General features: G+C 35.9%; 1 protein-coding gene across 2 annotated transcripts in view; it reads right to left on the bottom strand.

Moving 5' to 3' along the window:
- The window catches only part of LOC127791108 (carbon catabolite repressor protein 4 homolog 1-like), a 41,865-nt gene that overhangs the window by 12,180 nt on the left and 16,598 nt on the right, over window positions 1-13,087 (bottom strand). Inside the window, exon 1 of one of the 2 annotated variants that reach the window (XM_052320882.1) lies at window positions 6,689-6,861. The exons of the other annotated variant lie outside the window; for it this stretch is intronic. Within the exon in view, the coding sequence (XP_052176842.1) occupies window positions 6,689-6,846 (158 nt within the window). The 5' untranslated portion in view covers window positions 6,847-6,861. Of the gene's footprint in view, window positions 1-6,688; window positions 6,862-13,087 lie in introns of those variants that run through there. 2 annotated transcript variants of the gene reach the window in all.

Genomic DNA, 13,087 nt, shown 5'->3' with positions numbered 1-13,087 from the left:
ATCAATAACAATGCTTATAAGATCAAATAACCAGGTGATTATGGAATCTCTGCCACCTTCAATATAACAGATTTATCACCTTACTTTGAAGATCAAACACAACTCGAGAATGAGTTTTCTCAAACCAGGGGAGAATGATGCAGAACAGGAGCCATAGACATTAAACACAAAAGGCCCCTTCCAACTCACCCTCCACCATCATTCTTCATGTAATATTGTATTTTATCAATTGTCCCACTTACATTATCATGTAATATTTTATTTTCTCAATTGTAGTATAAATAGGGGTAGCAATTCCATTATAAGTACCCATTCTTGAATCAGTTTGTATCAATACAAGTGAGTTCTTGTATCTTAGGATTAACCCTCCTACGTGGTGTTTTAGTCTAGAATTCCTCTATAGTGTGGTTCCCAACCTCACCAAAAGCGGAGAATTGCCAAACCTGCTTCACCTTCAAAATTCGAACCTAATTGCTAAGAGTTTGCTAGAAACACAATTGAAATTGCCAAACCTGCCTCACCTTCAAAATTCGAACTGAGAGTCACTTGCTTGTACAATTATGATCTTTCCTTTAATTTTTCTTAATCGAATAAGAAAGGCTGCTCATACTCGCCTATCAACAATCGAGACCAATTGTCAAGTCATGAGATGTCTTCAATTTGCCAAAATCTCAGGAAATCACTGCTCGATCGATTTCGCAAAAAGTAGTCGGAATTTGCCTAGCCTAACTTTGTTGCCGCGAGCGTCAAAGTTAATTGCTAAAATTGCAGGAATTACAGCCAAGGATCGTTGGCTCTTGTTATAGATAAACATAGCACTCCCACATATTTCAACTCAACTCAATAGCTCACCTTTGACACTCTCCCACCCGAGAACCCAACTGATATATGAAACATACAAGAGAATAACAGAAATAACAAGAAAACAAAAAGATTTATCTTGGTTTGGTCTCAAAATGAGACCAACGTCCAGACTGCTAGAGCACCTCCAATCCACTATCTTGAAAACCCTTTAGGATGATTACAAAGAGAACCTTAATTCTACCCAGCCCATATACCCTAAAAGCTTAGCAGAATTCCGAGATTACAAAGCTATACCCAGCCTTTCCCTACTTCTCTCGCTCAATCCCAAACACAAGATAGAAACCGAAAAATAACCCTTCTCGAAATGAGGCGCATAATACTAATCCCTCTACCCCTATCCCACGATCCCTATTTATAAGCCATAGGGCCGTGATTTACAAGGAAATAGCTAACTGATCGAATGAACAGAAATAACTAACTTAACTGATCAGTCATCCTTCTAGAAAACAAACCTTCTAGAAGAATTATACATCTAACATTACAACAGGAAAAATACAAATGTTGCAATATGTTCTGATTACACATGTCCTAATCTAATACAAATGACACAACAACTCTGATACCAAATGTCACACTCCTAGGGTTTACCTAGGGTTTAGAATGGAATTATGGAAGAAATCGAGAATGAGGGAGTAGAAGGGAGGGAGAAATCAGAAGAAATGAGGGAGAATTCAAAGGAAACGTAGAGGGAGAGAGAATTTGAGAGGGAAACAAAATTCAAATGTCATTCAACTATATGTGATTTCTAACTACTCTAGCCTATTTATAGGGTGTACAACTAAAAATACTAACAATTATAGCAGCCTAACGTACAACAAAGGAAAAAATACATGCAATCTATTATTAATAATATGCCCTTGGGGTCGTGACATAGGGTGGTTGTCTTCAATGACTTTGAGGTTTTTGTGAGTCCTTGATCATTGCAAACTTGTTAGCCAAGGTGTTGAGGTGCTATGAGATTCTTGAATAGGTCTTCCAATAAAAATGTAAAGATTGGTGAGTGCTTTCAATGCAGCCAATGATGCCTGAAGAAAACTCTAATGAGCTTTGATGCTCTTCGTGAAGCCATCTGGAGGCTTGATGACAATGGTAATGGTCTTCAATAGCTTATGACATGGGCTTTAACTCTAGAAAGGCCCTTCAACTTTGTGAGGGTGTCGACTAGATTTGTAAAGCCTGATGGTTGAAGTTAATGAACTTTGAAGCTCTGTGAGGATGACGACTTTTGGGTCATTAGATTTGTAAAGCCTGATGGTTGAAGATGATGAACTTTGAAGCTCTGTGAGGATGATTCATAGTTCTCAAAGGCACGCCTAGAATCAATGCTCAGCTGAGGGTGCCTCGCTCTATGAGGCACACACATTTTGCTCCCATGTAATTTCTTTTAGTTTTGTGATGGAATTTGTAACATCTAACTAGTAATAATTAGAAAAAATTAAGACATTTCAGAAAACAACAAAACAACCCATTATTTAGTTAAATATTGTTAAATCATTTGATTAGATTAGTTGGTTGTCTCGGTTAAATCAGTTTATGTCAGGGGTATATTTGTTAATAACCGCACACTAGGATTATAAAGCCCTTGTAAAGTCCGCCCTTATGTTTTATAAATAAGGGGTTGAGGTCTGGTGTTTCCTCACCGATTTTGGTTGTACTCTCTTGGGGAATTTTGAGCAAGAATGTGCTGTGATTGAGGAAAGCTTCTGAGGGCTTTGTAATCTGTTTTAGTTCTCTGTATAGCCTGGGTATTGGGTTGTGAGAGAGAAAAGAGTTGTGGGCAGTACATGTAATCGATTAAGTGGTTCTTGATAGTGGAGAAAAAGCACCTAAGTAGTCTAGATGTAGGTTTCCTTAACGGAAACTGAACCAGGATAAATCGTGAGTCTTTGTGTGCGTGAATGTGTTGTTAATTTTCAGTTTTCTTATTTTGTTCTCTTTATCATTTTGTGTGTGAGTATTCTGGAAATCTTGAGTGTAGAATATTCGAGTAAGGCAGAAGATTAGGCCAACAAATACTGTTGGTTATTTGTTATTTATGATTTTATAAGTTTACATTTTCTCTTTATAAGTACATATAAAAAATAATGTTATATAAGTAATTTTATCAGATTTTTAAACGTACACCTCACATCCAAAAGACTCACACCTATGCCTTACACCTTAGTGTGCCTTAAGCCTTTGACAACTATGTTGGTGAGCATGATTATGACTTAGGTTGCCTCCAATAATCTTTTTGTTGTTGATCTTTTGTGGATTGAAAGATTAATATGATTGCAGTGCTTCTATTGCAATGATTGTTGAAGATGATCTTGGTTTCAAAAGCTTTTGATGTTTTCAATGGATTTGATGGCTCCATTGATGTTTGTTGTGCTGGAGCGAGGACAAATATGAATATTGTTGCGAAGACCTCCAAAACAGTTGTGTGTTTTGTTTGGATCAATGCCCCGAGGGGGGGGGGGGGGGGAGAATCAATGAAAACCCATGAATATAACAGCAAAACTGATGGAAACTTTAGGGTTGAGGTTTGATGCAGAACAAACACAAATTGATAAAGAACATTAGAGGAAATCAATAACTTTGTATTCAATAATCAAAAACTCAAAATTTTCTGAATACATCATACACCTATTTCTAAGTTGAATTCCAACCCTGACTATAGCATAATTATAGAATTATCCCAACTAGAATTACTTAACAAAATATAAGAAAACAATCTAAAACATAATCAAAATATTACTCCAAAATCTAAACAAACTATGGTTAATCAAAATTGTAAATATCGCAATCAAACATTGAATTTTGATAATCCTCATTTGCTATCATAGCCCCATTAAAATAATTCAAAATCAGGGATGCATATGCTCCAACCCATCCTCAATTGCACCAATCAAATTGACTTTAAACTTTACAACACACACAATTTAATAACAATTCTGTTTCGGTGCTATATAGCACACCAAAAACTGCTCAAAAGAGGAATATACAAATGTGAGAAGCCTAGCTTTTCCCCCCAATAATTAACCTAAAATGTTTCTCTCCACATCTCAAAGTTGCAATAAACCAAAACACATACTAGAAGTACATTCTTGATTTTGCAACCTGTAGCGATACCAATTGTGAAGGAAGCACAATTTTGGTCGGGAGTGCAACATTCCGTTACACATCCAGCTGATCCAGAAATCAGTAAGAGTGGTCATACCCCAATTTACTCCACCAGGATCAATTAGGGTGTATTTGATTGCACAAGGTGGAAAAGAAAATGTTTTCCAACTTCCATAGAAAATCAAAACCAGCCCCCTCTAAGAATTGATTTTCCTTGTTTTTGTGGAAAATATGGCACTTTTGTACTTGGGTGGAAAACAAATTCCATGGAAAAAGTTGTCAATCAAACACCCAAAGTTGGAATTTGGCTGGAAAATATTTTATTTTCCATGTTTTCCATGCCAATCAAACACACCCTTAAATCATGCATTTTCTAGGGAATGAGATACTTAACTAGAGGTAATTGATTCCAAACACTTTTGGCAAAGTAACTGCCCTTACTCCATTATTCTCTCACAAAGTACAGGTGGTAAGTTTAGAAAGCTCCATAACATACTTTTGTAAGGCGGCTCATAAAGCAATTAAACATCTTATTCAGTTGCTTACCTTCCAGGAAGACATTAATACAGACCACCCCTTGGTATATATAAAACCAATTTAACAGATGAGGAAACCTTCCAGCATTTTTCATGTTAGAAACATTCCCCAGTGACTTCATAATAGAAATTGAAATTCCCATATGAATCCTTAGCTGTTTGAGTACTAAACATGTTACAGCCTACTTCAAAACAATTATATGTTTTGCTACAATACAAGGCTGGATGATTATTAGATCATGCACCATTGGCGGCTCATCAAGTACTAAGCATTTATCATGCACCATTTGAGCAAGTTTGCCTCCATTAATAGCTTATCTACCAAAGGCATCCCCAGTGCTTTGTGAGGATCAAGGGAGAGTCATTTTTGTATGTAGTCATAACCTGTTTATTTTGCAAACAGGTTCTACAACTCAAACCTGTGACTTCTCAATTACAAAAGAGCAACCTTACTGTTACTATCAAGACTTGCCCTCTCCATTGATAGTTTATCTAAAATAATAAACATATTTTCCCTATGGACTTTAATGAGAAGAAGATTTCCATATCAAACGCAATTGACATTCTGTAGTAATATATAAGTACCCTCGTGTTAACCAAACAGTTTGGCATTCAAAGAAACGAGAGTCCATAAAAGTCTAAGATGAATACTAATAATTAGCTTGAGTGGGTGCTCTCCTCAACGTAGACAATATTATAATAGAACAACAGCATACCAAGCCCTTATCCCAATATGTAGGGTTAACTAAATGAATTCTAGCTCTCCAATCATTTCTATATAACGACACATCTTTTATAAGGCCCTCAAAACTAATATCATACTTGAGTATCTCCTACCAAGTTTTTCTTAGTCTTCCTCTACCTCTTTACTAGATACTTGTTCCATTCTATCTACTTTGCTCATATGAGCCTCTATTGGTCTTCCTTTCACATGACTAGAGTATCTTAATTGTGTCTCATATATTTTATCTTCAATAACAACCACTTCAACCTCATCTAATTTATCGTTTCTTGTATCACTACACATCCAACTTAACATCCTAATCTTCATTATACTTACATTCACACATTGGTACTTTACTACCAAACATTCTTCGCCATACAATGAAGCTAGTTTATAGTTGTCTTATAAAATTTTTCTTTTAGCTTTAATGGAATCCTAATATCACATGAATCGTTGGATGCACTTTTCCATTTTAACCATCTTGCCATAATTCTATGGCTAGCATCCTCATCAATCTCCCATCATTTTGAATGATCAATCCAATATATTTGAACTAACCTTTTCTTGGAATGACTTTATCTCTTCCAATTTTACCATAACACCATCCGCATATTCCTAGTATGTAAAGCATGTAAGTAGATGCACATAAACTCATTCTTCATCCTGCTACTCTACAAGTACTTCAAGCCTGCCCTGTGCCCGCTATATCTTATAGAAAATTGCATGTGAATGAAGTAATAAACTTGTGTGCCTTTTGGTATAACAGTGCAGTTAAAAATAAAGCACAATAAAAGGTGTCACCTAATGCTATTGAAAATACCAAAAATATTGTTCCAACTTATATTAAACTTTGACGCCAAGGATTCAAATGTAGAGGTTTTTGTGACTGCAATATATTCATAAAAATTGTAACATCAGATAAATCCAAATTAGGATACTTATGGCGGGAGTTAATAAACTGGTTGCATCACAACAAAAGCTCAACATGAAAGACATGATTTTGATAAACTTTCCTAGTTATGTGCACATAAAAATCTGTCTTAATAACTTGTTTCTATTCTTAGAAGCTTGATTAACAAAAAAGCTTCCAAACTGGTATCAGATATAGTCCACTTGGCAGTACCTAATCCAGCTATTATAGTGCTTCAAACCGCCGACAATTCCAGCACAAGAAGCATGTAACAAAATGGCTAACTGCAGGAGGAACATTACCTCCTATTCTGAATAGCAAATTCACACATTTAAAAATTCTCAGTAAACAAAATACTCAAAAATCCAAGCTTTGCTAAGCCCCGTATTCAAACCATTGACAACCATCCATACCAATCAAAATGAACTGAGAAATAAATCAATTTCTGGAAAAAAAAAGAAAACCTAGATCAAGAACAAAGCAAAAAAGAATCAATTCCAAGAAATTAGAGCAATCCAACAAGGATTCTGAGTCTAGTTCAGAAGTACTGACCACTTGTATCTCAAGAAGTGCCCGTCTAAAGGGGCCGATTCGGGAATATCCTCAGGAGTGACCGACTTGTCAGGACACTGTAAGAGCACATACGGCCTGATCTCACAGCCTGCAATGGGAATATTGGTCGGAAGGTGCATTCGCATCACGCTCAGCATGCTTCCACTCTCTCGCTACTCACAACTTAACCAAGAACAACCAATCTCAAACCCTATCCCTAGAAATCATCCAATTCTTATAAGAAAGGGTCGGTGGACACCTGGCCAATCAGCCATTACCAGACCTTAGACACGTGCCAGCTTTGGTGCCCCAGAATACGAACGGGTTCAAATGCCAAGTACAATAACTATGATAATAGATCGATTAGAAAGTTTGAAAATTTGAGAGAAACAAGAAAGATGGAGCTTAATTGTAGAGAGAGATGTGCATAAGAAGGATCAATTGGTGTTAGGGTTTTACATAAAGGAAGAAGGGGAGCCGCTCCTAATAGGATCCAATATTATAGAGGGCAAAGAGAAACATTGAATACATATACATATGTGTGTGTATATAAATAGTGTCCAATTATGGATGCCTACATGTAAATTACAGGTAATTTTTCCCATTTCTTTCTTCTTAGGCACTTCGGTTCCTTCCAATCATCTCCACTTCTTTCTTAATTCTTCGTTTGATTTGCTAAAGAATAATCATTTCAAACCACTAATAAGGGTGTCATGAGAAAATAATGTGTGGATATATGCTAACTAGAGGCTACCACGTACTATGCACGTGCAAGTAAATAAATGGGTTATATATATATATTTACAATACTAAGCATGTAAAAGTAAATAAATGGATTATCTGTATCTGATAAGTTATGGAAAATTATGTGTCTGTTGGAAGTTATTATTTAGTGATGAGTTGTTAGTTTTTCTTATGGGTGATTTTACTCTAGTGACCTCAACTTGGCTTGTTAGCTATCTTTTCTTTTTAACTCTCATGCAGCTAGGATTAAAGGCCTTCTGCGGTTTCAAAAGTTTAAAAAATTATAGGTAACACCAAATACTGGGTTTGCATTATATTAGAATAGATAGATAAATGTTTCATAGATAAATAAATATATATATATACACGTAGATGTATAAAACGATATAAAATAAGTAGATTACTATCTTTTAACAGATTGTCAGACAAAATTATGCAAAACAATTTGATTGTGAGGTTTGGTTTAAAAATAAATAGTACCATCTAAATTTAAAAAATTATATTGATTATCTTTACTTAAAGATATATTAGATTCCTCATTGACTTAATAGAAATTTATTAACAGAAATAAATATGAGTTTTACTGTCAAAAATGTCCTTCAAATGTGTAATTTATATATTAAAACCTTAAAAATTATTAGAAAATGAAATTAACCCTTATTAAAATTTTCCTTATGTCGTTATATTTTCACTTAAACTTCTGCACAAAATATATATATATATACACTTTTATATAGCAAAAGTCGTATAAGTAAAATTTTGTCAAAAGAATTGGTAGATGCAAAGTATTTATACAAGAAAATCTTTTACAAATTTTCTTTACTAAAGCTTTGTCGAAAAAAATTGACTCCGGAGTGTCCCCTCAATAATCTCATTAATTTAAGGGTGGTGCAGTTGTTCAATAAATGTAGAAAAAAGAAAGGATCAAGGAATCAAGGAAGTTTCAAGCTGAAGCAAAGTAAACAGAACCAGAATTTTACCAAACTCTGAGGAATTATAACTAGCAAAATACAAGGGGTTAGGAGATGATTTTTCAGTAGTTGGAAAGGTCTATCTCTCTAGTTTCGCAGGAATTCTACGTGTTAAACCCAATAATGAGCCCAAGTATAATGAAATGGGTCCGCAGCACATAGGGTGAGCCCATCATGGGATTAATTCAAGAGACCCAATCAAGTGATCAAAAGATGAGTCAAGTGGCTAAAAAAAGGGGTCAATCAAGTGAGGTCTCTTGGCAACTGACTGGACAAGAGAACCTATTGCCAAATGAGGTCTCCCAGCACTCAAGTGACCAAGACCATGTAGCTGAGTAAGATGATTGCCGAGAAACTATACTTCATCAAGTGAGGCTAGTTGCTACCAGAGTGAGGTCTCTCGCAACATGCCCAGTCGAGTGGCTAAAGAAAGATGAAAAAATTACTTAAAGGCTGAAGATACCCGAGCAACACCAAGTAATAGCCAATTAATCAAGCAGATATGGCCGAGTGACCCTCTAAAATCCTCTCTTGAGACACCATCAAAAGACCCTTCCAGAATACGTCAAGAGTCACTCACCCTAAAGAAAGCATGTGGGGCAGTGTCGTGGGCCGTCCAAACCCAAAAGCCTCTCTCTAGGCCATACGAGAGACCCTCCTAGGAGACTGTAGACCTTAAGAGACCTGATCTCCAGACATCAGACCAAGAAAAAGAGGTCAAACTTACCTCCTATATGTCCACCAAGAGATCTGAATGAGTGTCTGAGATGCCTACTGAAAGATGCGACCTTTCTATTATTCTCTCCATAAATAAGAGAACCCCCCCCCCCCCGGTTCAGGTATGCTCAGAACTCTGATGCTATTGCAATAATACTTGCTTTCAACTCTCTATACTCATCCGGATACTGACTAAAACATTAGAGGGTCCACGTGGGACACTCACCCACACCCCTAATTGATTTCTCCCCTACAAGTCACCCCCAGGCAGGTCACTCGCAATCAAGTCATCCGCAAACAAGTCACTCACTACCTCATCAAGGCACTCTCCCGCACTATAAATTTATTGTTGTATTTAGCCAACAACACTACAGATTCCAATTTGAAGTCTTCTACAAGAAGTTATGACTTTTTGTAAAGGCGCACAAAGCTAGCGGCAACTTAGTTGACTAAGAGTTCGTGATGGTCAAGCTGCCATTTTCTACCATTTTAATCAAAATCTTCTTAGTATTTTGAATTTAATTAATATGCTCCAATTCTAAGACGTCTTGGTCTAGAAGCTGCCTTGGTCAAGGATTTAAGTCATTTTCATTTCCAAAGTTTGGTAATAGTGTAGTTTGTTAAGTCTTTAATGCTAGTATTGGAAATTCCCTATTCTTTGGAGGGTTATTCCAGATTCAAGTCTATATAAGCTCATGATCTATGATGTATGGGGGAGTCTTTTGCAAACCAAATTTAACACAAGTATTAGCCTTTAACTTTTGGAGAAGAAGGATTTCTTCTTGTTCTTGCTCATATCCCTTAGGTGGATTCCTTGGTGCAAGCTTAGCTCTTCTAAGTGTTCACTTGTGATTCCTCCTATTTCTCCCTCACACTTCCAAAGTCAAAAATTACACAAAAAATGTGGACTTATTAAATTTTATGAGAGCAAAAAATTCTATACTAAAAATTACACTCGTAAATGTTTACTATACATTTCTATAAAAGTTTTAATACAAAAAAAAAGGATATATGCAACAATTTGACAAAATAAATTTTGTACAATCAATCTTTTTATTATAATTTTGAATAAAATTTTTATGCCTATTTTTAAATTTTTCTTGTATCAAACTTTTTATACAAAAAAATATATTCTCACAGTTTTGTAAATAGATTTTTATAAAATTTTCTAAAATTTTACATTTTATACATGCAAAAGTTTGTTTGCATACTTTTTTTCCATTAAAAAATTAATTTTTTTATACGAAGTTGTAGTAAGAAATATGGTTATATATTTTTTCCATATAAAATTTTTTCTTGTTAATTTTTTTTTTTTTTGTCAAAATTGTTCATATATAATTTTTTATACAACTTTACTAAAAATTGCTTGGATAAATTTTTTCTATAGAAATTTTACTTTATCAAAATTTGTATGTATAATTTCCATATAAAATTTTTGTGCAATTTGGTTAAAATTTGCTAGCACACAAAAAAGTTTTATACAGTTTTTTCAAAGTTTGCTTGTAATTTTTTTTTTTTTTGGGTATAAAAATTTCCTACAAATTTGCAAAAGTTTGTGATATGGCACAAAATTGCATGCCTATAATATCTTGACACATGGCCATAAGGATGCCTCAAACCTACTTCCTTGAAAAGGCCTTGATGCATAAACACGCTTCCATGAAAAGAACCTGCTCGCGAAATCATAAGGCGGCTGGCACCACTAGATGGTTATCAAAAGATACTGAGGTAATGATAAACGTACAATACTCTCATCCAAGGGCAGGATGATGAAGGGCAGAGATTATCATGCCCAAATCATAATAATCCCAACTCCAGACTCCTAAAAATATGGAGTCCTGCTATATCTATGCCTGACCAGATATATAGGATGACCATGGCTAGTGGCTACTATGTCCGCTCAACCACAATTGTTGATAAGGGTGAAAGAGCATCAGTCTTCAGGACCCATACTTGAAGAGGTACATTTAGGGTTGAGTTCCAAGTTTGAGGTTGATGATGATAGCATATTAAGAAGCAGGGTTAGGATTTGTATACCTAATTTTGAGGGTATTCAGAGAATAATTATTAATGAGGGACACAAGTCTAGATACGCTAATCATCCTGACAGCACCAAGATGGATCATAATTAGAGGGAGGTGTATTGGTGTAAGCGTGGGCATGAAGAACTAGGCAGTAGATTATGCCTCGCAGTGTTTGGTCTGTCAGTAGATTAAGATTAAGCATCAGAGACCAGAATGCTTGCTCCAGCATTTGCCTATTCCAAATAGGAAGTGGGAGCATATCCATTGATGCACTTTTTTTTTTAATTAAGGTCACCAAATCTATGGAAACGTTCACTATGTAAAGACAATTAGGGCAATAGGAAACCTAGGGCACAAAGATAACCGAGAGAGAGAGAAAAGAAATGCTCTCGTGAAAATCTTTTACTAAAGGTAAAAAATGAAATCAACCTTACAAGAGAAAAGGCTCATTGAGTTTATAAACTTACGAGCCTAAGCCACTTATGCTAATCACCGCCTAACTAATTAACAACAAATACAAGCAGCATACATATCAAATACAACAGCTAAATAAACAGCAACACAATAGATTAAGCAAGCTGAAACAAGTTCAAGTAACATATTCTTCTACATTCCCCCTCAAATCAGACTTCCTCCTGGAAATTTCCTTGTCAGATACGTTGCATGAATCAGGAACAATAGGGGACTTTCGCATATGTAATTTGCCACGCAGAAACTTGAATTTGCTCCTCAGCAACCCTTTAGTAAACACATCAGCCACCTGATAAGTAGTAGGCACATATCTTATTTCTACTTCATTCTTCTCCACCTTCTCTCGAACAAAATGCACATCAATTTTAATGTGCTTGATACAGGAATAAAACATCAGGTTCTCAGCAATACTTTTGGCTACTAGATTATCACTTCAAATGACTGAAGTATGAACACATGAATACCCCAACTCACCAAATAACGACTTCAGCCATAACACCTCTGTAACACCTTGGGCAATGGCCCTATACTCAGCTTCCCCAACTGATCATGCAACCACGGACTGCTTCTTGGAACTCCAAACAATTAGATTGTTATCAAGAAAAGCACACACCCCGCTAGTTGACCGCCTAGAAACTTTACAACCAACATAATTAGCATCAGTGTATACAACTAGGCGTAAATCTATAGGAGAGGGAGAAAAAAATAGACTCAAACCAAGGGCACCCTTAAGATATCAAAGCAGTTGCTTACATGCTAGCCAATGTTGCTGCTTAGGATCAAACATAAATTGACTTAGCTTGTTCACTCCAAAAGCTATATCCAGTCTGGTATAAGCCAGATACTACAAAAATCCAATAATCGTCTGATATAAAGATGGATTGACAAAAGACTCACCCTCATTAGTTAGAAACACAGCAGAATTAACAGGGGTGTCACAAGGCTTGCAATCCTTCATTGTAGCCTTCTTCAACAAATCTAGAATGTACTTGGACTAAGTAAGATAGATACTACTATGATCTCTATATGCTTCAAACCCTAGGAAATAGTAGACAAAACCAAGGGTTTTGAGAGCGAAGTGTGAATGCGTGCTTGTAGAGCTAAAGAATCAAAACCCATAACCAAAATATCATCAACATAAACTAAGATGAAGAGCACATATGTAGGAGTCCGTTTTATGAATAAAGAGGCATCAGACACTACCCTTGAAAAACCCCAAGACTGAAGTGAACCCCTTAATGTCGTGTACCAAGCTCTAGGGGCCTGTTTCAGTCCGTAGAGGGACTCTTTCAGCCTACATGCATGAGAGGGAAACTAGGAATGAACAAAACCCTCAGGCTGAGACATAAAAACTTCCTCCACAAGATCACCATTTAGAAATGCATTGTTGACATCAACCTACTGCATGTTCCATCCAAAAGTTATTGCTAATGAGAACAACACGCTAATAATGGGTGCTTTAATGACAGGGC

This window comes from Diospyros lotus, chromosome 14 (assembly GCF_014633365.1).
Source record: "Diospyros lotus cultivar Yz01 chromosome 14, ASM1463336v1, whole genome shotgun sequence".
In the NCBI taxonomy this organism is placed as follows: domain Eukaryota; kingdom Viridiplantae; phylum Streptophyta; class Magnoliopsida; order Ericales; family Ebenaceae; genus Diospyros; species Diospyros lotus.
The sequence above is the reverse complement of the archived record's forward strand: the minus strand, read 5'-3'. Positions and strand labels throughout refer to the sequence as shown.